This window comes from Taeniopygia guttata, chromosome 8 (assembly GCF_048771995.1).
Source record: "Taeniopygia guttata chromosome 8, bTaeGut7.mat, whole genome shotgun sequence".
In the NCBI taxonomy this organism is placed as follows: Eukaryota; Metazoa; Chordata; class Aves; order Passeriformes; family Estrildidae; genus Taeniopygia; species Taeniopygia guttata.
This window is the reverse complement of record NC_133033.1, coordinates 11261228-11288075: the sequence shown is the minus strand read 5'-3', so window position 1 is coordinate 11288075 and position 26848 is coordinate 11261228. Positions and strand designations below refer to the sequence as shown.

The 26848-nt window shown below is 38.1% G+C and overlaps 1 protein-coding gene across 5 annotated transcripts in view; it reads right to left on the bottom strand.

The window, feature by feature from the left end:
- Nucleotides 1–26848, bottom strand: part of ST6GALNAC3 (ST6 N-acetylgalactosaminide alpha-2,6-sialyltransferase 3) — a 274004-nt gene that overhangs the window by 115916 nt on the left and 131240 nt on the right. For 4 of the 5 annotated variants that reach the window (XM_072933070.1, XM_002190404.6, XM_032749872.3 and 1 more), the window contains one exon: nucleotides 16412–16821. In XM_072933070.1, coding sequence (XP_072789171.1) covers nucleotides 16412–16770 — 359 coding nt within the window. In that variant the 5' untranslated portion in view covers nucleotides 16771–16821. Of the gene's footprint in view, nucleotides 1–14451; nucleotides 14495–16411; nucleotides 16822–26848 lie in introns of all 5 variants that reach the window. The other variant, XM_072933068.1, reaches the window with a different exon arrangement.

The following is a 26848-nucleotide window of genomic DNA, read 5'->3' as shown; positions in this document are numbered from 1 at the left end:
TAATAAATAGTAGTTACTGATGATCAAGAAATGTAAACAGGAATAAAACACCGGCAAAACTTAGCTGCCAGCTCTCAAATTTCCTAGAATGAACTGAAACATCTTTCTGGCTTAGGAGAGAGTTCCTGATGCAGCATCCCATGTATCAATCCTGTCTGTGAACAAAAGTGCAACACAACGTCTGACCTCCTGACTTTGGTGGGGGATGTGCATGTTGAAAAACAGATTAGAGATCTGCTGTTGAGGCCAGGTTTGGATTTACAGGGATTTGGTGGCAGTGAGAAGAGGGGAATAAGGTGGTAATGGCTGGCTGAGAAAGCTGTAACACTGCTCAATTCACAGTGCAGGTGAAGAGAAATCTGCAGCACAAAGCAAGTATGGCTTTTCTGCCTTTTTTAAAACAAAAAGTTTGCATCAGGTTCTATTAATGCCACCTGGACACCACCACAAAGGCTTCCGAGCTTACCATTCACCAGCTGAGTAAGAAGAATTGCAGCATGTTGTGGATTATTTACACGGGGATTTATACAGCTAATTTCTTTCCTCTCATGCTATAAGATCACTCACAGCAGCTCAGAGATGTCTAATGAAAAGAGAAGTAGTGTATCTGATTCCAGTCATGCTGTTCTAAGAGAATTAACCGGAGTCGTCATTACCTTAAACACTTCCATTCAGAGTGGTTTTTATGATGAGCTCAAGAAAAGTAAATGCTGTTTCAAACAGGTACCTCTATATATTAAATCAAATAAATGAATGATAAAGTGCTGGCACTTTTTGGCTGTAATCCTGTTATTGCTTAGAGCCATTTCTAATGCAAATGAAGAATGATGTAGCAGAGCTATTTAGCAATTTTCTTTGATGGGCAATGTTAACTGCGGGGAAGTGGCAGGAAAGCAACTGCTTGAATATGGAGTGCTCCAACATGTCTTGTAATATTCCTTCCCAAATCTAATGATCACCCCTCCCTCCTGCAACTTGTTATCTTTAAACATGGGTCTGCTGAGCAATACAAACCTATCTTTGCACAGAGGCCAAGACACAAGAGCTGGGTCTAGTCATACAAAATTTTAGGAAACATAGAATTTCTAATTAATTATTTTAAGAAATCCCAGGTTTTTCTTTCTGCCTGTAAAAATGCACTTGGTCATCACTTGGTCACCCAGGACTCCCTCCCAGTTAAGCATGACCTTGCACAGGTAAGAATAAACACTCGTGCCTTCGGAATGTCAGGGTAGTGCATCAGAGACAACTGGGAACCCTGACTGAAGGGTACTTTCATAGCTCTGCCACAGACTTGCAGGATGATACCTCTGTGCAACTTGACAAATCACTCCCTGCGTGAGTTTTACAATCAGGAAAATGGGAAAATTAAAGCTGATTTAACGTCCTGCCGTGCTTTAAGGTCTGTGGATGATATGCACTACAAAATGCTAAATAATATTAATGAAACCTAACACTGACTTCAATCTCGGGAAGAAAGATGGGCTTGGGACCTGTCCCTCTATTTAATAAAACATTACATGGGGCCAGTAGGAGGTTGTCATCAAGTAAGAACATACATACCAAATGTGGTAGATTATATTGCTACTGTAAATTCAAGCATAGAACACTTCTTCAGAGACTGCAAACTATCTGGACCATGTGAAATGGTGCATAAACATCAGCTTTAAAATGGAATAGCTTATTCTCTCTTCAGGATATATATGGGGAAACAATAAGCTACATTTAACCTCAATTTCTTGTGCTTCTTTGATGTCTGTGTCATAAATATGAGATGTGGCACCGACTGGAAATCCCAAATTAGTGGGATGCAACATTGCTGGCTGTAACCCAGATTCCAGGTGTTCAGACCCAGAAACACAACATCAGGAGTGAAGTGCCACAGAGAGGTGGCAAGAAAGAAAGACCAGACCCCCCCATCTGCACAGTCACCCCAGCACAATGAACAGCCACCCTGACTGTGCTGACACACTGCAGGTGTGGCCCTTTGGAGCAGTGTCCCTGGGGCACTCAGAGACACCCAAATGTACCTTCCCCAGCCCTCAGCACACACTGCTACATATCTGGGGGAAAAGTATTCATACTGCAGTGTCCTCAGGAAATATGAGACATCCTGAAGTGATTGAAAGCATCAATAAAACCATTTCCACTAGGATAACAGGTTTGGAAAACTGGGCAGACCTTGCTGAAGAAAATGGTCAAGAAAAAAAAAAACAACTCAGAAAGATGTTTTCCAGTCTTGACCAGGCTTGAAGGATGCCAACCAGCATTTTTGCAGTACTACATTTTTGCTCAGACTTTTCCTTCTGAAGGATGACTTCGGAAATGGAGAAGCAGAGCTTGCTGAGATCCATATGTTGCAGTGAGAAGAACTGTAACTCTGAGCATTTTCCACAAGACTGGGCAGGGCAATCTGTCCTCAAAGGGCATATTTACAGGAAATCATCAAAGATAAATTTGTGGTTTCCGTGTTCCTGATTGGAGCAGATGATTGCTATTGCAGGTCCTCAGGCTTCCTGCTGTTTTCAATACTTTGCACTTTAAACTGTCTCACAATTGACTTTGGTCATTTTTTTTATTTATTAGAAAACACTTCCATCCATTTAACTAGGTGATGCTTTCACAGCCCTTTGAAGTTGTAAAGCACTGCAAATTTAGAAACTGTTCTTAATAATCACTTGGACAAATGGATGCAGAAAATTGCATATTGATGGAAGGAGTTTATGCTCTTTGCAGTCAAATATTTCCTCACTCGTTTCATGCAAAATTGCTTGGCCAAACAGATTTTCCCAAGGCTCTCTCAATAATGAATGTAACTTTCTTTTGTTTCTGGCTCTTCTCCGAACCCATCAGGAAAGGGTAAAGCCTAATGACACAGGTCTGTTGCCTCCTGTAACCCTCTGGGACTGTTTTCTCTAATGTGATTGTTTGAAAATCAGCAGTTTTCTGCCAGGAAATAAAATAAGCCACTTTCATTCCAAGTAACAGTGAAAAAAATCTGAATGTCACAGAGCCTGCTCACTCATGCAACATTAATTTTTAAAAGAATCAATTTTGTAATCTTTCAATTATGGTTTATTATAATGACAATAATCACTGTGAAATCAAGTTTTTTTTTCCACTGCTAGTGCTGGTAGCTGTCATCAAACCACTTTGAGCAATGCTGAAAACACCTGGACTAATAAACCAGGCATAATTTATTTATACTTTAGTTTTACTTATTTAGAAATGTATTAAGCATCAATTCCCTTAGCAGTCGGTGATGTTACAAAAACTAAAAGCAAATAAATTATAACTATCGACTTAAAAGTCACTGCCAGGCTGGCTATCTTGTACATTTATAATAGAAAAGTGCTTACAAAAAGCAAAGCACATGCACTCTGCTCACTGCCAGCACATGCAGAGAGTCTCTGTGTGAACACTCCCGCGCTGGGAGCCCACAGAAAGGCTGCCCAGCCCCAGGTCCCTTTGCTTTTCACTTGGAGATCACACTGTGCGAGGTGGTTGGCACACTTGAGAGCAGTTGTGAAAGATCCTATATTCACATATATAAAAATTGCCTTATAACAGCTCAAGCTGTTATATGGCAATAATCAATGCTCACATACACAGAGCTACATACCTGTGTGACAGGGAACATGCACTGTTCATGCAGCAGGTCAGGCCGGGCTTAGCATTTAGCAGCAGGAGCACAATGGGTTTATATTATGTTCACATTTTGCAATAAAAAGTGTACAGAAAAATCACTTGTTTCTGATCAAAATCTGAGCTCCCTGCTGTTTTAATTCCTGTAACCAACAATCATCAATAAATAATCACGCACAGCTTCTATGCCCCACTGTGATATTTTGGTTTTGTTTTAAGAACTGGATGTACTGAGTTGAGATCTGCAGTTCCGGACCTGCAGACTTTCAGGTGCTCTGCACCAGGATTCAAGTGAATGAGGAAGCACAAGGGCAAGGGCAAAGACAAGGGCACAGAGGGAAAAGCTGCTCTTCATCACATACCTTGCAGCTCTGTGAGCTGTTTTAAAAGAGATTGTGCTGAAAACAGGAGGTGTGTTCGAGGCAATATGTTTTACAATAAAAGGACTAAAGGCTGAAAGAAGAAAGCTGTATGGATGAGATAGTTACAAACAATGAGGCAGAAATAAAAGAGGAAAAAATGTCCAAAATATCCATTTAAAAAAAATCAGAAAAGGAAAAAATATTTCAAGAAAGTAAAGGAACATGTAATAGAGAAACAAGTATCCCATTGGGAAGAGTGTGGCCAGCAGGTTGTGAGTGATGATCTTCCCCATCTTCTTAGCCCCGGTGAGGCATATCAGGAGTACTGTCTCCAGTTCTGGGCTCCTCAGGATAAGAAAAACAAGGAGCTTCTGGAGAAGGTCCAGCAGAGGGCACAAAGATGATGATGATGGGTCTGGGGCATCTCTCTTGTGAGGAGAAACTGTGGGAGCTGGGCCCATTTAGTCTAGACAAGAGCACACTGAGAGGGGATCTCATAAATAACATAAATATCTGAAAGGTGGGCAAGTCTTTTTCAGTGGAGCCCAGCAACAGGACAAAGGAAGGAGCAGTGGCCATAAATCAAGACAAAAGAAGTCTCACGTTAACACGAGGAACGAGTTCCTTACACTGTGGCTGGCAGAGCGCTGGAACAGCTGCCCAGGGAAGTCGTGGAGTCTCCATCACTGGAGACATTGCAAAGGCATCTGGGCGCGTTCTGTGCAGCTGCTCTGGTGACCCAGCCTTGGCAGGGGGCTGGAGTGGATGACCTCCAGATCAGCCCCCAACGCTGACAATCCTGTGATTCTGTGATCACAAAGAGGAAGTGTAAGAGAAGCATGGAGAAGAAAGAGTTTGTGACCAAAACACAGCGACATTACAGCTTGTGATTTGAGTCAGCTAATAACAAATGGAAGAGTCTGAGACAGGTGTAAGAGAAGGCTTGAAAGTTGAAATGCTTCAGGAATTATTTGGGACCAGGCCTCAAGACTAACAGAAAAGGTGTGCCTTAGTATGCACTGAGCTGTCCTGGCATTCAAACAGAGCCTCAGACAGTAACACTAAAACACTCTAAACACCCTAAAACCATGCACACTGTGGCTCTCAAACTCAGCCCACCATTTAGCTCACTGGAACATAAATTAATTAAATATCATGCAATTATACCAAAGAGATTTTCTGTTGATGTAATTTCATGTAATACCTAGTAAAAGCCATACAATTATACTTTGTAACTGCTTAATTAGTATATCTTAATTCTGTTCTGGAGTGAAATGGATTAGATTATATAATTCCCACCTCCATGACTTTGGCATTTAAAGGTAACATTCAAAAAATTAATTATGTTTAAAAATATGCAAAATATTAAAAAGTGGAGGATAGTCTTGCTGCATCTTTAAAAATCAGCGTAGTATGATCTGTATATAAAAACACCAAAATGTCTTAATTCTAATAAGTCTTCTTGCCATTAAGATAATTTTGGAGCTCTATCTATGCGTTCATGAACAAAACATTCTTCACTCAGAGCTTAGTATCCTAACCTACAAAGTGAGAGATTTCTCTATCTGTGCCAAAGCCCTGTTTTGCTATTTGTTCTTGCATGTTCTACCCCTGGATACAATACAAAAGAAACTAGCTCACCTGCCTGACAATACTTTGATTCAGTATTGTAGACAATATTGAATCAAAATTGCCACAGATAGTAGTTAATGTACCTGTTTGACATTTCTTATTCACCCAAAGAGAGGCATTATTCTACTGACTGACTTGGTGTCAAGCTGCCTTCGTTTTTCTAACACTTCAAACCTGAAGAAACTAAATTTATTTATAAATTTATGTTCTGCATAGTCACATTGCAAATTTGACTCTCTCTGATAACTTAATTTCAAAAATGTTCTTTGTGAAGACTATGTATACCATTTGATAAAAAAGAACATGCAACCATTGGTCTTAAAACAGTAATTTGAAGCACATGGAGAGTGGACACAGACTTAGTACTGAGGCATGCCAATCTACAATTTTGTGCAAAATGTTCTCTTTATGGGAAGAGCAAAAGTAATGTAAAATGTAATTAGATATAATCTTTCCTGTTTTCATTAGCTATTAACTTTATGCAAAGATAAACTAAAGCATAATGAGTCCTTTCATTATCACATAATTGTTATTTTAATGGTTGCATTACGAGCAATAGAACACTATACATCCACCTCTCATATTAGTGGGCAATTATTTTGAAACTTCATATTATAATCTACCCACAAAGACCAATGTATTAATGCCACCGTTTCAGCATAATGATGACCGTGGTTTTGCAATCAGTATGATAGCCTCAAGGGAAAATGTAACATAATAATGAAGAAAATCTTTATATTACACGCCAGTCTCAGGCCTGGAATGCAGACCAAAGAAGTTTACGGAAAACATGTGGAGCTTCTCTTCCTTGTGCTACCCTGAAACTGGTCAAATTTATATGACACTAGTGCTGATTATTTCAAAAACAAAGGAAAACTACCAAGTGATCCAAAAGTAGGAGCTTGGAAGGGAAACTGGAATAAGCCTTCCCTCAATGTATAGTTTCCAAGTACCATCCTAAACCATATGCAGAAATCCTGAAATCCTACATTTCCCCCTGATAAATACTGAACTGGCTTTAGCTACTCCTCCATTCATTGCCTTCCTTCTGACCAAGCAAAGCAGTGTAACTTGGCAGGAAATGATTGGACAGATATAAGCAGTACATAAGGCTTGAGGATACCCTGGGGATGTCCTCTGTAAAGTTAAATGAAGTTTCATATCCAAAAGGCACTCCATGAGCGAGACTCAAAATACCTCTAGGAGTGTGAAGGCTCTGGGATGTCACTGCAGCAGAGAGTCCCTGGCACATTCTGTACAGTCAAGCTGAAATCCAACTCTCCTGAGCACTCTGCATTCTTGGAAGGGGAGGTAAAGGCAATTTCAGACCATGAAATTAGTCCTAAGGTGTTAAGGACCACTGCTTGCTTCTTCTCCAAACACGAAACATATTTCAACAGTGTCATCACTTATATAAAATCAGAGCAGCACAAACAGAATGAGTGAAAATCCACAACCACTGAGCTCTGGCAAAGACACAATTCTCCCGTAACAAAAGAAAAAGCTACACATGACCAGCACTAGTCACATTTCCTAAAGGGCTAGAAAGGTGTGTAAAGAATGCTGAAATGCATAGACAGAGAATATTGATAATATATTAAATAATACTTTAAAAATGAAACAAAAAATCTTCTTTTAGAGGAATAGCGTTTTGCACATACTCTTTAGATTATTTTCTTTTCTTGCTGTTTTGATTGATTTTAAAATGTCAGGAGACTGCTGATTTCATATAGAAGGAAATGCAGTAACATTTACCATGTTTGGCTGAAAACAGGTTATAGGGCAGCAGAAATTTGTTCCATAGTGCACTTCCAGACCACTTCAACCCCAAATCAGGACTGTATGAGATTGAAATGCCTTCATGGTAAGCATACAATATTCAAAAAGCCTATGGGCATGAATTTCTGCACAGCAATAGTTTCTGCTTTCCCCTGGTGTCCTTTTCTCTCAGAGCAGTCAGGTTGTAAAAAGGGGACAAATATCCTTTGCCTCACAAAGGCATTTTGAGACTTAAGTGATACCTGCAACATTTTTCAGAAATGGTCTCATGGAAAGTATTTAGGACACTTTTTGGAGACAGCAGTACTAGAAAATCTAATGAATTTATTCAAGAAAAATTCTGAAACATATGGAGAGCAAACTGAACACAGAGCACATATTTCTGACATTTATCTTTGTTTTTATTGTTAAGATAAAATCATGCTGTTTGTTTTTTCGAATTTCATCTGCTAACTCTTTCCTTTCTCTAACTTTTTCTACACTTGTGACATCATCTGCAGCAATTTTTAAAGCTTTGCAGAAAATCTAGTGCTCTGAAAGTTTTAATGAATCATGTAGAGAATGTTATTAGACAGGGAGTTTATGCCTCCTTTCTGTAACTTGTAGGACTATAGCAGAGAGAATATGCGTGCTGGCACAACTTGATTTAAATAAAAAACAAAAAACAAAGAAAAAGAACTCTCTAAATTTAAGGATATGCTTAACAAGATACCAACAAGAAACTTGTAAAGAACAAATATGAGCAGTTAAAAACCTTTTCTTCTACTGCAGTTGCATGTTTACTGAATTCTAATGCACCAGACAGGGCTGCTCAGGTTCTGAGTGGTGTCTCTGGTAAGTGGTTCCAACTGTACTGAATGCTCCCACAATCAGGAACTGCTTACAAAATCCTGAAAATAGAACAGCTGAATCTTAGAACATCTGTATAAAAAATTACTTCCCTTCAAACACAAACTAAGCACCATGCTGGTCAATATCTGAGACTTCACACAAACTGTTCGAAGACATAAGAGCGAAGATTCATAATAAATCCCCACTGTTACAGTTATGTTTTTCCAGACTGTTGAAAGTTCCAAAACCTGCTGAAGATGTGAATCTCTGACAAAAATTGTACATGCTGCTCTTGTGCATGCTACTCTTCAAATGCAGAGCTGCCTCATGGTTAAAAGCTCAGAGAAGTTGAGTATCACAGGAACTGTGTAGGAGTGATTGTTTTCTAAACACAGGTTGCAGCATATCCCAATAGCACATCAGGCTCCCCAAGAAGCATTGCTATGAATCCTGAGTCACCTTCAAAGGCATGTGCTATAGACCATCTATTTGAACAGTTTCACTGTTCTGAAATTGCAGCCTATATTCTTTATGGGGGATAACAAACACAGAAATAAAAATATGTAGAATATCTGTTTTGTTTTCATATGGGTAAAAATACATATTGAAGATGTGCACAAGCAAGCACCTAGTTAACAATGAGTTCTAAATTAACACAATGAGTCACAAAAATTCCCATTTCCCCTTAGTCCTCCTCCTGCCTATGTCTATGAGGTCTCACACAGGCCTGACTTCTTACAAATGAAATTTTCCATGCAGAATTAGTTTACTAATCTTTCCACATTTTAAGATAAAATACTCAAGCAAAAGTTCAGGCTAAACTTTTTCTCTTTTCAAACAGATTTTCTTTTGCTGTGCTCTTTACTTGTACAAAGGCTTGAGATGACAATCTCTTCTAAATATCATTTCGTGAGATATGTATCAGAGTTCTCATACACCTTTTCTTACAAAAGTAGTTTCTAATAAATTTGACTAGTTAGTGGTTGGAGAGATGTACAGAAACTCTTCTCTAGCCAAAGCAAGATATTATTGTAGAGTCTTACTCCCTGTCTCCTAAAGTTGCTGTCCTCACTTGAGCAGCAGCTCTGTAGCACAAACCTCCCAGTGCATCTCATGCAGTTTGATTCCAGTATTTTATTTTACTTAGCACTATAAATTCAGCTCAGAGCTCTTCAGGGAGCTTCCATTAGAAACCTCACATTTACTACTAAGCAACAGGTATCACATTTAAGCAATAGCAACATTACATTTATCTCCTAATCTGTTTAATATCTCTTAGAAAAGAATTGCTGTGTGACAACAGGTAATAAGTATAGACTTCAATGGTAATCACTCTGTGTTTTTCAAGACAATTACTTCACCTGGCAGCAAGGCTGAATTTTAAAAAATAGATTGATTTATCTTTTTTTAAAAAAGAATTTTAGATTTAAAAAAATATTTCTATTCCTTCAAATTTTTAAGCTCCTTTAGGAACATCAATATCTATTTTACATGCTGTGATCTGAAAAGCGAAAAACATTGCACTATGGAAGATGAACACCAAAGGTTTCATTCAAAATCTATGCTTCTGTCAATTTTTATCTCCAATACTTCTTTTCCTGTGCAACCATAAAATATCCTTACCACCAGCAGCGAAACTAGAAGCCCTGCAAGCCAGGATGCCACCAGGATTGCCAGCATGAATCACTGACTTACATCATCCTTTCCAAAGGTGGATGTTCATGGGATGTGAGAATCACAGAATCACAGGATATGCTGAGTTGGAAGGGACCCTGAAGGACCTAATCCAGAATCCCATCCATATGCACAGCTCCTTCTGAGAGGTATCAGCAATTCTCTCATAACAATAAAAGCTGCAGAGTATTTAAAGGATGAAAAAGGTGTGCAAAGGGCCATACCAAACACTGTGTAAAGATTTAACATACAGTTCATCAGAAGCAGAAAACAGATCCAGTGGCACTTAAAGAAGATGTGATAAATTAGAAGACATAAATGGATAAATTCAAAGAATGTGTGAAAATGCACAATGATAGTGCATTTAGGATAGATCCTGATTATATATTCCTTGTCTTTAATCATTAATTGAAAAGAAACAACTCATGGCTATAGTCAGCAACCACTGCAGAATCAATAGGTCTCTAAGCTCACACCAATCAATAAACAGCCACAGCTTTATCACAAAATAATAGCTAATATTGATATTTTTTAATAAAGTTTCACTTTACTGTGTAATTAGTGTAATGTAGTAGGAGCTGTGTTTCTTAACAGAAGTGCTGGTGCTTTGAGCAGCATTTACTGGCATGTTAATAAAGAATGGACTTCTTCTATTGAGTTTCATCTGCCTAATAGAGAAAAGTGTTCATCTTAATTAGGAAAATCTTCATAAAGAATATAAATGCAGTTACTAATGGGCTGCAGGGAATAAAAGCAGAACACTCAGGAACAACTGGTGTTTTACCAGGAAATGGAAGAGTGGATAGAAACCCCCAAACAGTTGTTAACCATCTGGTGATTGACCACAAACAGCAATAGATGCTGAGGTTTTAAGTGTTTTATAATGAAAAATCTATTTATTTCATTAAGGTTTCATGCTTTAGACCCTTGTTTTTTCAGGTAATAAAGCAGCCTTGACTGACAATGAAACTATTTAAACCCTTTATGAATTAAGATGGACAAATCCATTAGCATTTTTTGAAGGAATTACTTTATAAAAAGAAAGAATGGAAGTGCCAAGCAATAGTTCAAAAAAGATCCACTGCCGAGTACTTGAAAAATGGTCACTGTATCAAACATGTATTTTTGGGGTTGCTGAGATGCTCACGAGCACTTGAGGACCTTTTGCTGACTTTATTGGTGCAGCAGCAGGTATTACGTCATCATTATAAAGACTACAGCAAATTGTAAACTACAATTAATCTTTGTCCTTAAAAATGTTCCAACAGGCATTATTCATTTCCTCTGTCAATCTGAGTCAGTTTTTTTATCCTTTTCTTCTTAAAGTTCTGTAATTTAGACATTGATATTTCCTAACTCTGCTCATTTTCTATTCAAAATGAAATGAACTTTTACTCATCTTACAGAATTTTTTTAAATCACATTAATACAAAGTACTGATGGGATGTACTTCCCAAGTGCCAAAATTTAACTCTCTGAGCCAGACTCAGTGAGTGTCAATGCTCACAGCTTCCCAAGGAAAACTGCTTTCTGCAAATTAAAAATTAAGCAACACTAGCTAATCTTTTATACTTCCTCTGAATAACTTCGATAAAGAAACCAATACATACATGAAAGCAAGTCCAAAAATGAAAATATCATTACTATAGTATTTCATTCAAGCCAACAACTAGAAATACAGCATAAAACTGATATTCTGGACACTGACAGCTTTACTGCCTCAATTCACAGAGAATATCACCAAACAATAGAACTTGCAGCTACCTGAACCTCAGAGAATGTAATTTCATTTATTCATTTCAATGACATTTTTACTAGACTATAGCTTCATGTAGATTAGTCAGACACATGAAAAACCACATATTAGCTGAGGTGAAGCTGTGATGACTGCAGTTGTCTTAACAGTGTCAATCCAAACTTTAGATTAATGTAATTTTCTAGCTCGAAAAGACAGAGGTATAACATAGATCTCGTATATCACCAAAGTAATAAATAATTAGTGAGCAGAACTGAGTAAAATGGCAGCTTGAACACAACCCCAAATTTTGAATCTTGATGCAGAAGGCAGTGATCAGAATGACACATCTTTCTGCCTTGAATGATAAAACAGCTTTCTCACAACCTAACACACAGCACCATCTGGCATGAACTGAGGAAACTAAGAACTTCTGGAAGAGAAACACAAAAGCAATTTTGTTTCTTCAGAATTCTCCAAGATATTGACAGAAGTTTTTCACAAAAACCATTTGACTGCAAATGTGGCTCAGTGAACCTGCCTCCTGAAGACGTGTATGCAGCTAATAATCTTTACAAAATGTTGTTGAACCAACTGGGCATGGGATGGGCTCTGTCAGAGTTAAGACAGTGCAGGTGGAAAGTCCTCTGTCTACCAAACTGGCTGGATTTCCAAACATCTCAAATTTCTCACTGGGAATTTAGGAGCTCAGGATGCATTTCTTCAGCAGAGCTCAGCAGGTTCTTTTCAGTAGTTACTCACAAGAAGAGTGACTACAAGCACCCAGTTCAGCTGTTCTTTGAGCAGTACCAGCACAGCAGCACGGCTGTTTGCTGGGGAGTAGGACAGAGAAGGACAGAGAGGGACAGAGAGGGACAGAGAGGGACAAAGTGGGACAGAGTGGGACAGAGAGGGACAGAGTGGACAAAGAGAATGGGACAGATTGGGACAGAGAGAATGGGACAGAGTGGGACAGAGTGGGATAGAGAGAATGGGACAGAGTGGGACAGAGAGGGACAAAGTGGACAAAGAGAATGGGACAGAGTGGGACAGAGAGAATGGGACAGAGAGGGACAAAGTGGGACAGAGAGGGACAAAGTGGGACAGAGAGGGACAAAATGGGACAGAGTGGGACAGAGTGGGACAGAGAGGGACAGAGAGAATGGGACAGAGTGGGACAGAGTGGGACAGAATGCTCCAAGCCCACTGCCCGCCCTGTGGAGCTGGGCTCTCCCAGGCACTGCTGGGAGCTGCAGTGCTCAGGGGCTGGCCGGAGATGTTTGCAATATAAACACAAATGGAGCCTCCTGCAGTCCAGGAAACATCAGACTCCTCTGCTGACATCAGCACAGATTTATTTTAGCATTGCTTGTTGAAAGTGACTTTTAATGCAGACTGTTTTCTAAATGATCCTTAAAAGACACTCCTTTCTTTCTCATCACCTTCACCTAAGGCAAGAACATCCACTAGCATTGATCAATTTGCTGCTAGTTTTCATTAATTTTACCCTCCCTAAGGGTGGTGAAGCTTTGGTGCCAGCTAATTAAAACCTATTTAGGGATGCTCAGTGCACTTTATCAGACCAGAATTAGCTTTGCTGCTTTAATGAAGACTACAGTTTTCTCTTTTATTACCAATTAAATGTTATTATATCATATTGCATTGTATTTGTATTTCATGGCAGAGATATAGATGGCTTTAGAAACACTTCTCTGGATTGAGGTACATACAAAGATGTCACATTTAGTAATTATTTAATATCTCTTTAAATCCTTTCACTTGGGTAAATATATATATATATAATACACCAGCATATTAGTGAAGTACTGGAAGAAGCCGCCAGCTTTATGCTCCCTCTAGGGAAGTACAAAATAAAATGCATTAATGAAAAATTGTGAATGTCTGGTAATGAATATTATTTATGTACAACAATTATTCAAAGTGGATGAGCATTCACCACCTTGAACTCGACTGCTTCACTAACAAATACTCTCAGAAAGAACATATGTTCCCCAGATTCTTAACACTCATGCAAGGTTAATTACCCAGTGTGGACAGCCCATATCAGAAGGCATTTTGTACTGCTGTAGAATTAAAAAATGCATTACAAAACAAAAAAAAAAACCCTGTTTGTTCAAAGATACTCAGAGGCAATTCTTATTTCTTCCATGCATCAGTAATAAATCATTCAATACCAAAGCTGTGGATTTTGGACCTACACCCAGTGAAGTCAGGGATAAAGCTCCCATGTCAGCACTACAGGACCAGAGCTTTTCTGCAGTAGAGAAGTAACTGCAGCACCTACCTGTTAGCTGCTTCTCACTAAATCCTTTAAAAACTAGAGCATCACAAGGATAAAACTGCTGAAAAGTCCCACTAATTACCTAAAAAGATTGTACATCAAAGAGTAGAAACAGAAAACTCATTAAAGGCTCGACAGACTAGAAATCTGCTGCAATCTTACTATGCATTATAGCATACACTGTACAGAAAGACAGTATTTTAGGATTAAACTAAAATAGATGTAGTTGCAATCCACTCAGTACACTTTAAATATGAGTTGAAATTGGTTTCCTTCCAGAATTTTTGCTGGAAACATGTCGAACCAGACCTCTGTTCAATCTAATATTCCAAGCAAGGGTTGATGTTTCTCTGAGGAACTGAAGGAATATTTGGCTGAGGAACCTGAGTCTGTCTCAGCATCATAATAGCCTGGCACAATGTGTGAAAGTATTTTCATCACCCACAAATCTCCAGTGCTCTCCATTTACTGCTTCCACAAATGCCACATACCTCCAACAGTCTCACGACCCTCCTTAGAAACAGAAGACAGGTCCTGCAAATTGAAGATTTTAATGAAAATGAAACAGTTTCCAAACTGAAGTCCCTGATTACCAGGAAACTACAAGATGTTTTCTTGAGATACAGAAGGCATTGGCTGGTAATGCATCAATCATTTCCCTTGTTTCTGCATGACAAAATCACTAAATGATGTTAAAAACATCACAAAGTACTTGATGTGGAAAAGGAGGACTAAAAATGGAAGTTGCAGTAGATACAAGGATGTTACCTGGTTGCCACTGTGAGAAGTGGTGGGATTTTCTGTTGGTGTCAAAGGGACGCAGGTGCACAAACAATGTGAAGGGTCATGAGACAGGCTCATAAAAATTCATTGCTGTTGCAATGTGAAACTTAAGGACAAAGAACATGGGCCACTTTGACATTAGGCTGCTTAAGAACTTTGTTGTAAGCACTGAGAGAAATTCAATCTGCTTTTGACATGAAAAGAAGCATTTGTATTGTGTTAATTGCGTAACTATAAAAACTTGAGATGTGTTAATTTGTTGAAGAGGAATGGATTAGGCTAGAGAGTAGGGTACTTTGACATTGAATGATAAGATGTTTTCTTTCATAGGAAAAAGAGGAGATTTTTTCAAGGTCTAATCTCACAATAAGGATATTGATGAAGTAATGTAAATTTGCTGTGACCTGACTGACTCATAAATATAAACAAATTTATGTACAGCAACGCAAAAATGTACCTGTGATCATATTTAGCTTGATTAATATGTAAACAGGATGACTTGGATTATTAAAGGTCATTTTTCAAGAATGGATCTCGTGTATATATTAGCCTCTGGTTATCAGTTTGTGTAGGTAAACTAAAGAAGCCATGATAACCTTGATACCTTTATGAGATATATGAGCTCCCTCCAACTCCAGAACCACAGCAGCAACATGTGCACTTGGTGTACAGGGGCAGGCTCCTCCTTATGCTCCAATAGTTTGAAAAATAGGAAAAATCAACTGTCACCAAGTTCTGGCAGTTTAATAATATAGTGAAACAAATATGTTTAAGATAATAAGCCTTCCTACTTCAAAACCTAAGTCAAAATTTCAGACTATGTTAAGTGTTGGTGAAAACCTGTATCTTTAATTTGGTCAGAATAGCAACAGTACTTTCCAACCTCAAATTCATGATGCACAAATTTAAAAATTACTATTAATGCACAGCAGTGATCTGGAAACTCCTTCCTAGTTAGCTCAAGTAAGTATGTGTGACAGGTGCTCTTCCATGCCAAAACACAGGTGACCTGAATTTTTGCAGCTTGGTTACAAAATCTTAATTCCACAAATCCAGTTTCTGCTTTGAACACGAGCCCAAACAGTCCTCACATCTTCACCTATTACAGCCTCACTTGAGTAGCATAAATACACATTATCAAGTGTAGAAAATAGAATTTCAGCATAATACTGGTAAAAACCTAAATCTATTCCAGTATGTCTGATAACCTGTTTTCACCAAGAAACAGAAATAATGCATAACCATGAGGTCTGTGTTTGAAGAAAAGCTACAGTGAATCTCAACAGAGAAGAAAATGCAATATCCAGAATTATCCTGAGGTTGTGCATTTGGAAATGTTGTTTGTGTAGGATTATCCTCTTCAAATAAAATGTCAATTTAATCAATAGTAAATTGAGCTGAAAACAACACACAGCTTTGAAAACATTTCAGGAAGACATCCAATATTTTTGGGATTCAAGCCAACAGAAATGGAATGAACAGAAGGTAGCGTAGGTGGGGTAAATGGGGCCTAGCTGCTGCCTCATCAAGTGCTTATAACAGTCAAACCCGTATAACAATCCATTAAAAACATATCTGGGGACTCATTTAGTAGCTGACATCCCACATGGACTTTTCTCATGTATCTTTTGTCAAACATTATAATTGTTCCTCCCGTTTAAGACTCACCGGTCTTTTCCCGTCTCCTTCTTAAACACGGCATCGCAGTAACTCATGCGCTTCTCCGTTGTCACGTAGATTTTGGCAGTTGGGTAGCTGTCAACAGTTTTCTTCAGCATGTTGTACACAATGCCATTCCCATCCCTCCTCATGTTTCGAAAAGGACCCCAGATCACGTAAACGGTGCTGTTGGTTTCTTTGAAAAAGTACTCGGGATTCTTGAGCAGGAGAGGCACACTTGTGTGTGAGACCACTCTTATGGTTGTCCTCTTCCCAACATCTTCTTCATAGCCCTTTGTGGGAGCATTGTTCATCCTCCATATGCAGGAGGACTTGTCTATCTCAGTGCCCACCCTCTGGCCAGCCATCTGCCCCGAGTTTGAAACAATGGCACAGAGGTCACAGTCAAGATGTAGAGGCTGCAAGACAGGAAACAATAACATATATTGCAAGTTTTTCTCTGTAAAACATGAAGAATGAAAACTCAGTTAAAAGAAAAACAGGTATAGTACAACAAATTGATAGCAATGCTTCTCTTTAAAAAAACATAACTGCAATCCCCACGTGGCAGAGCTGCTCAAAAACTTTACCACTACAAATGCAAACCTTTTCAATGAAATAGAAAAGTTCCAATCTTTGCCTTTGTTCCCACCTTGCAAAGTCAGCTACACAGATAATAATTATTTTTTTCCCCTTCTAAATGTTACTCTTTTCATTAAAAAACAAGGAAATAAAGAAACAGTAGAAAGCAATATTTAGATCAATGGTGTCTCTTTTAACAAGGTGTTGTCAGCAATAGGAAAAAAACCTACTGAAAAAGTAATGCTGGAAATTTAACTGTACCTTAACTGTGTTTGTGTCTGAATGAACAATTCCCAAACTTGTGACAGAAGTCTAATGCGAAATGTATCTCTAAAAATGCAATCTAATAGTATGAAAATCCTGCAGCTGGAAAGGAGATGTGGACAGAGGAATATGTTGCTCTCTCCAGAGAGCATTTATGATCCATGGAAAATGAGAGGTAGAGGGACTGGTGACACCTGAATTAGGAACTTAATCCTGAGAAAAATATAGTCAAAGACAGTATTTTGTGACCACGTTCTAGGGTGCTATTACTCCAGTATGGATTGAAAATAGAAAAAATTATCTAACAGAGATATAAGGATCCATTTGTCAGAGTATAAAGAATAAATGCCTTTTTGTTGTTTTGTACCTACAGACTAAAAGGAAATGCCTTCTATTTAAATTGGGTTGTATAAAGAGTTCAGTCGGAAATTGAAATCAAATGAAAACTAGATCAATTAAAAAACCCCAAAAACCTAAAGAAGATCATCCAGGTCAGAGATAACCTACAATTTTCTGTATGGTCACAAACTTGATCCTCTGTCATGCCAAGTGGGAGCCAGTGACCTCAGTTTAGTATTTTTCAGGAAAAATTCCCGTCACGTTCTTTGGACATTTACTCTGACAGGATGCTTGGTGCTTTTCTGATCAGACTTGTGGTTATTTCTCTTCAAAATCACACTTCATTTAGCTGATGTGGATGAATAGCCTGCCTACATTTGACCACTATAACCCTAGGATGCAATTGCTGACAAGAAACCGAATTCTTTGATAAGAGAGAATAATGCAAGGACAAGAGACAAACATCTGAAGAAAGCCAAACTGTAAGAGCTAAAATATCTCATCTTTGGGTGACAAATATTGTACTGAATTAAGGTACATCCTGCATTACTTGTGCAGGAAACCTCACAATTTCAAAGCTTTAATTTCTCTGTTGTGATTGATTTGATTTCATTATGTGGCTGGTTCAGGAAAACATTCTTTCCTCATTTTGCCAGTAGCTAAAGATCCCTGATTGAATGCAAAAGCATTATCCAATGTTTCCTTTAAAGAACACCATGCATTTTTTATAGCTGGTATAGTTTTAGAGAGCTGTCCTGCATGGCTCTCTGACAGCAGGGATGAAATCCCAGGAGATACAGCTGAACGGAGCAGTCTTTCTGTTTACTGCTTACTTACAGAAATACTCTCTAAGATACATTATGAGGACATGGCTGGGTGACCTAAACAAATACACGAGCATAACTCATATTCTAGCATGAAGTGAATTGTTACAGACCCAGTAGATTAATTTATAGCTTTCAGGCAGAACTTTCAAACTAACAAATGCTGAATATGAAACTGCTAGATAGGAAAAGCCAATTTGGTTGAGAATCTGGTTCCATTTAAATTTGTCTCATCCTCAGAGCTGCTTCTTTCACTAAATTCTTCCTTCTCCATTAAAATGGAGCTGCTCTTAAATTTGGAATTGTTTGAATGTCCTCACCTTAGTTAGAAATGCATTGCACATTTTCTATTCACTGAGTGCAAGTGTTCTGCTTGAATAAGCTGAGTACACTCACTCCTGCAACTGTGTCCCCTGGTTTTCTAGCTCTTTTGTTGTGATTCATTTATCTTGTTCCAATTTATAAAGTGCTTTCATAATACTGAATGCCTACACTAGGTCAATATATAATCTGCTCTTCTTGAACAGAGTCAGAGGCTAATGCCCTCCCAGCTCTATCTCACAATAAATATTTTTACAATGTAGAGATTTAACATGTCCCAGTATGCACATTTCCCAACAGAGATCCCAGAGTTAGGAGGCTGAGACCTATGATAGATATTCCACTGCCTCCATCATATCTCCCTCAACATATGAGAAAATAGACATCAATATTCACTCATTGAACCCCATATAGAGACAGGCCCCCAGTTTGTGGTGTTGGTTTGTGTCACAGATGAGAAGGGTGGTTTCAGTAACACACATGAATCCACATACAATACAAATAGGTTAGCCAGGCAGTCCAGGCTGCCCTCTCATCTGCAGAGATGGTCCAGCAGCAGTGGGATTGAAACAGATTGGCAAGACCACACAAAAACTTTTGCTGTTACTTCTTACCCTCTGTGGACCCAGAAAATCAGGCCAAGGTTCACCTTTCACAAGATCTTCATTCACTTGCATCATAAATACACAAGTTAAAGACAAAAACATTAAGAACCATACAGGTTTTCTTCTCTTTTCATGTACTTAGATGTTTATCTCATCTCTAAACAGCAAGGGGGCTGAGCTGTTATTACTGCTAGAAAATGTCTCATTTTTTTGCTGACCAGAAGGATGTAGAAGACCTCAGCAGAGCAGCTGGGTATGGTTCTGACAAATAGTCCCATCTTTTTCCTGAATGATACATTGTAACTGTTGAGGAACACTTATATTTTAATCAGTAAAGAAAATGAAATGTCTGACCTTTCCATTTCCTGTGCAAGCTTACAGACAATAGAAAAGATAATTAAAACTGCGAATTAGAACTCGCAAAACAGTGCCATTTCTCTAGCAAAGAGAAATAGCTGTGTAATAAAGGTCACTTATCAAACAGTTCTAGTTATTAAATCTTTGCATTTAGCACTGAAGTGGCTTCACAGAATCAAAGGTCAATTCATTAAATAACAAAATCAGCCAGAATTAGAAAAGGTCACAAGCAAATCCAACTAAAGTAGGTCACAAAACATGATTGTCTTCCACACAGGATTTCATTATTTGGAAAATTGTTTACTTTCCAAATTTGACAACTCCCCCACCACTTCCAGTGTCTCCATCAGGAGACTGAAATTCCAGCTACAGAGCCATTTGTATGGGTAAGTTTCCCAATGGCTCAGATCTTGGATCACCAAGTTTCCCAGCCACAGCCCTGCACATCTGCTGAGGTCCATGTGGGGATGATCTCAGGCCAGGTCTCTGAACCACAAAATAACATCTGGACAGACCAGACACATGCCAAGCTCTGGTCTCAGCAGAGACTGCCAGATTCACTCCTCAGCAGGACCAAGCCCAGCTCAGGACCTCTGCAGATGGAATTTCCACTAATGAAAAGCTGAATTTCTCTTGTGGCTCCTTAGCACTATAGACCAGTGGTGCTCTCTCTCCAACCACCAACTCTGTTCCACTCTGAATCCCACAACTAATCACGCAGAGAGTTAGGAAACTCAGACTAAACTTTCTCAATTGTTACTTTAACAATATGATTGTAATTTTGTAAATTGGACGCAATGCCCATTCACTACATAATGAGGCAATTATTAGCAGCTTGCCACATATTAATTTGCTCCTTTAATGTTGAAACAAATGAGATCTTTTCTTATAATCATCCTATTTGAGTGAATTCTAACAAAGCCGATTGAACAAAGCTCCAGAGAGACTTCTTTATTTCAATGCCATTTATTCTTCTACTCTTCTTGGATGTTTCAGAGGATACAACATTTATAATGATGCCAATAGGGAATAGATTTTGCCTTTATTCTTCTTGATAGTCTTTTGAGGTCTTTGAAATGAAAGGTACAAGAGAGGCATTAACCGTCTGGCATTGTTTTTATTGCTTTTCTCTACTTTACAAGCAAAAAATGTATTTTAATTTTTCCTGTGTTTCAGTGATTAAACAAGCTGGTTTTATCTACACTACTCAATTTCTTCAGACCTCTGATTGGGAGAAAACACTTGCAAAGCTTCTCTAGGAAAAAATTCAGCACATTAAAGAAAAGAAAGAGAATTTGTGTGTTCAAGCAGCAAGCACTTCCAAATTAGTACAGAACTGTATATAACTTACATTATATTACTAACATCAAGCAAAAAATGATAAAAATTATAAAAAAGACAAGTCAGATTACTCTGAGTTTGTGTTTGTTCCCTATTCCCCCCTATGGCAGTATTGTGGTTTTTTACCTTCAGCAGTTGATTTTGGTCCTAGCCCTCAGCATCACATCCCAGCAAACATCTGTCTTCATAAAATTTAATGTTAAGATTTCATAAAGATTTTAACATTTTAACATTATTTTGAAATAAGCCCAATGTCAACATGCATCCCATTTCTAAATAAATAAAATATGATCTGATTCTTCATAAGATTGTTCCTGAGACTCATGTGCCTGGGATATTTTATTTAGATGAATGTCACTGATATGTACAGGAGTTCTAGTGGAAAGTTTTTATTTAAATTGAATGAAGTGGAAGGTATAGGAAGCACATAATGGGACTAATCTTACAGCAGGAGACTGAATAAATAACCATATTTGAAAGTCTTTCTATACACACTGACCTAGTTGTTACAGAACTGTTTGATTGCAGATCTTGTTAGAGCTCCTTAAAGAGGCTGTACCAGCCTGTACAAGCCCTTTGCTTGAACAAGTATCTTGTGGATCCCTCATGTCAGTGGCAACGAGACAGAAAAACAAAGCAAGCTCAGACTTTGGTCAGAGGTTGTAACTTGTGGGCCAAAGTCACTCACCCCATCTAAACTTTCAACCAGCAAGTATATTTTTGAAACATTTTAATTTTCTTTTTCATGGAAAAGAAAGAAACCAAGCCAGAAACTCAAACCTTCCGAACACGAATCACAGTGCAAAGTGATGCAGTGTCATCTTTCTCACTTTTGAGACAGCTCCAGACAACTCCATGCCAGCTCCTACCTCTTTCAAAATACAGCAGAGCAAATGCTCACCAGAATGTTGTTGATTTTCCTGCTCCTATTGGGAACAATATAGGCAGCTTTGAAACAAAGAATTAAGTACATCTCACAATACCAAAAGCCGAAAACCAAATGCCTCAAATATACCTGAGAAAACTGAGTAGAAAGAATCAAGCATATACTTGATTCTTTCCAAGACCAAACCAGGTCTTGTTATGTACTTTAGGCATTTTTCACTACTTCATTATAAACCAAAAACTGAAAAGTCAAAGATCATACCTCTCATGATAATCTCATAAAATTTACTAAAATTGAATAAAAGCCATGTCCAGCTTGATCAAAATATCTTAACTTTATATTTTTCAAAACTGTATTTAAGTAATTTTCTAAAATGGAGTAAAAATGCTCCTCCAATTGAACACTGCTTTATTATGAAAAGGTGAAAGAATTGGAGTTCACATTAAAAAACAGACCATTAATTTTTTTTCATTTTTTCTGATTTCCAGCTGAAACTTAATGGAAACTGACACCTTTTAAATAAGCCCACACTAGTATTTTCTTCTGGAATAATAAACTATTGGAACACTCTCGATAGCTCTATTGGTAAAAAAGGCTTAAAAATACAAAGGTGGCAGGGAGTAAATAAGAACAGGAGAAACTCTTCTGCCCCTGCATGGAGGGTTAATGAAGGAAGGAAGCTGCCACATTCAGGGCTTCAAGTGCAACAGAAAGACCCGGCAGAGGCAAAGCTCTGGAGGACTGATGGTCAACAGCTCTGAAGGACTTAGGGCACTGAGAGTGGCAGGGGAAGAAAGTTTTGCCCTAAGGCATTTCCTGAAGGATGTGAAGACCTGTTCTGCATGAGCACTCTCAGTCACTCTGCAGAAACCCATTTTCCTTTGTGTCTCAGGAGCTGGCAAACTGCCCTGTCCCTAGGCAGGATGGCAGAAGGGATGTGCCCTTATTTACATGAATGGATCATGTCACAGAAGGGGGAGGAAATAAATGGAATGAACACACAGAAGAGAAGAGAGAAGAGAGAAGAGAGAAGAGAGAAGAGAAGAGAAGAGAAGAGAAGAGAAGAGAAGAGAAGAGAAGAGAAGAGAAGAGAAGAGAAGAGAAGAGAAGAGAAGAGAAGAGAAGAGAAGAGAAGAGAAGAGAAGAGAAGAGAAGAGAAGAGAAGAGAAGAGAAGAGAAGAGAAGAGAAGAGAAGAGAAGAGAAGAGAAGAGAAGAGAAGAGAAGAGAAGAGAAGAGAAGAGAAGAGAAGAGAAAAAATTTCAGACATCTATGGAAGGGTAGAATGTAGTTGAGTGCTTAAAAGGGAAACATGTAAGGGGAAGAAGGATTTGAGAAAAAGCAAAATACTGCTATATAGCCAAGAAGATAAACCATGATGTTTGGCAATGCAATCCAGCAAAGAAGAAACAAAACTCCTAAAAATATTTGTTAAGTTATAAACTAACAGTTGTGAAGAAAACTAAATCAGACATGTCAATCAAATAGTTTAGGAATGAACCAGCAGAGAGAAAAGCTTTTGTCCATTACACTGCAACTGTCCAAGTAGAAAACAGATGAAAATGGGTATGTTCAGTCCAGCATATAGTACTATAGTTTGTAGGTAACCAGAAACCCTGACATCCCTAGGCATGCAGATGTCTGCACCTTCAGAGCCACACAATGAATACCTCTGAACTGGAAGAAAAGCAGAATACTCTCTGGCATATATATATATATATATATATATATATATATATATATATATATATATATAATCAGCATAAAGAGACAAGTACACCCAAGAACACAAGAACATATGTGGAAATGCAAAATGCTCCTGTCAAACACTGTTGAGGATTGAGTTGTAATGGAAGGGAGGCAAACTCCATCATGCACACCCTACGCAGACAAGTTCATGAAATAGGCACTAAAACAGCATTCACTCTGAAAAACGGCCTATGAAAAAATTAGCTTCACAGCTGAACAAAATGGAAAACCAACCAAACAACATTAGTTCTAGAGTATTCCTGACTTCATCCCAAAGGTTTAGATGATGACCATAAATAACAAGAATGTTTGTGACACTTCATCTATCACCCATTTACAAACACACAGGGTTTAAAATATCATGACTTTGTAATAGTTCAAAAGCCGGGAATTCTTCCAACCAAATACTGCTTGTTGGATGCTGAATCCAGTAAGTCATTTATCTTAACATCCACCACATTGTTCACCTGCCCTCAGTGCTACAAAACTTACTGGAAAAAACACCATGTAAACCAGACATTGTCCATCAAACAGCATAAACAACTCAGAGTACAACACAAGCTGATCCTGACAGTGGCACGCCTTTTGTCACTCTGCTGCAGAACTGTATTTGCAAAGGTACATTTGCTATCAGCAAAACATGTCACTTGATTCATCAGGATATTGCTATCATAATACTTAGCTCTAATTTATCTTCTGCAATTCTCTGTATCATATTTCTTTTCTGCTTTTTACACTTAATAATAAGGAAGATAAAAATTGTTTCTTCTCTGTACAGACATATTTGCTCAGCAAACAATACAAACCAGCAGGAGGTAAAATGTCACAACTCAAGGAGACATAAAAGGGAGGAATGTCCTGTTAGCACATGGGCTGAATAGCGAATGAATCTCAGTAGGAAAGGACAAAAACAGTTTTTCACACCCAATAATGTGTGGCAGCAGAGCAGAGGTAACATGTAACACACAATCCTTCCTTACAGAGTAGACTCTAGAAAGACATCCTTGACAGTAACCAAGACCAAAAGAACCCTATCCACAAAAACTGTTTTTCCTTTTCAAGTAATAGTAAGTATCTCTGCAAAAAAATTAATGGGAATTCCTACAGTGAAGATGCCTACTGGAAGACTATGTCTAAGGAATTCTCTGTCACATATGGAAAACATAAGTTGCTCTAACCGCTGACTTTAATTTGTATTTATTATAAATACCCGCAGATGGCGGTAAAGTATATAATGTATACAGCAGATTTGCTCCAAGTTTGCTCTCTCTAATAACCTCCTATTATCAGCACTCACCATTAATCATGGACCATTATCTAGGAACTTAGTTGGCTGAATCACAGATGCAGTAATGCCTCTAAGGCCTCTAATCTAAATACATTTGAAAAAATTAGACTCACAAATAAACTAGGGGACTTCTAATAGGAAGTTTACATCTTATTTCAGGTCAATTTATTTGGGATTTAATATGGGGAAACAATATCAAGGTAGGCAGCAAAAACTGTCAGAAAAACTTCCTTATATTAACCTCTCCTCTTCTTTCCCATGAAAACCCACCTAACAGGCTGGAACCCTAACCTCTAATTTATTTTGGTTCCATGCTGTCTAGACCTATTAGTTAATTTTGTCTCTCTTGGTGGTCTATCTGACAAATTATTTGTATGCATGGAAGGAAAGTGATAAGCTAAAATGCTAATTATCCATTTTTTTCTGAAATAAAAGAACTATAATATCCATGCCAGGAATAAGAATAAGGTTTATTACAATAGCATTAAAACCAGTGGCATTTTTCATTTGACAAAATTAGCTTTAAGAAGCTTTCTAAGTCCAGTGCTCTTAATTGCAGGATGCCTTATCTAAAAGAGTTACTGCTGGCCACATTCATTTGCTTTCACTGGCACACTGGCAATATTTGCAGTACCACCTTATGCCTGTCATCTGTAAAATTTTTTTAATTTTCTCTAAAAATGTAGTTTCAGGTTAAAATTTCACTTAGAAAGTCTATGTCTAAAAATTTAATTTTTAAAAATATCTTCTATTTTAAAATCATAAAGTCGTTTCAGTTTCAGAAAGAGAAAGGATTAAATTTCAGAAATTTCAGGTCAGACACCTGAAATTTCAAACGCTATGGCAATGGGCGCTAGGACAAAAATTTAAAATGGATTACAAGGTTCTGCTTAAGTTATTAGGACGATATGTTTTACATTTTTAAAGTCATTAATGAAAGCTATTGAAGCATAGCTGCATATTTTAAAACTTTGAAGTTAAAGGTCTGTTTCAAAAGAAAAAAATCACTGTACACATACTGTCTTCTGATTGTTTTTGCTATGCCTTGGTGCATATGTCCACTAAGCACCTTTTAATCAGCGCAGATTTGATGCAGACCACAGTTTGTACCATGGACTAACAACACCTGCAGAAACTCAGTAAGCAGAAACTCAAGTGGAAACCACTGGGGCTGAGTGACTTGTAAATAATGGAAAGATCCTTCTGTCAGTTCTTACTCATGGAGCTCGACAGCACAGCTTCTGCTCCTGCACATCCCAAACAGCCCCATTTTACCCCTCACATAAAAATCTTCACTGGAGAAAAGCCCCTGAGCTCAGTGGCTCTGCCAAACCTTACTGAAGTCAAGGCCTTGCGCAGGTCTGTGCATCCTCAGCACAGAGCTCAGAACCAAACCAAGGCCCGAGGTGCTGAGTAACACACACACAAATGAGCTGGTAAGTCATGAGGTGAAACATGCTAGAAGCAATGGCAAAACAAAATCTTATTGAAAGATGAAAATAATAAACCCTATCAGTCTTTTCTCCACTACATTGTCCGGCCTCACAGGGACATCTTTGCAAGATATAAACAACACTACTTCCAAAATGGGTATTTATAATCATATAGCTCTTCTACCTATAATTTAAGTTTTTAAGAGAGAAATTAATTTTTAGTCCTTCATTCATCTTCAAAAGAAAAACACCACTGCAACATACCTATACACTGACTTTCTGGGTAAATCTATGACACATTCATTGACTCCATTACAGTTAAACGACATTACCAAAGACTCCATGGAGACTTCAAAATTCATAGGAATTTTGGGAAGAGCCATTTGGATGTGCAGCTCATGGACAAGATTACAAAATCATAGTGCTACTCCTTTTCCTGGGCAGCAGCAGGGACCTTTC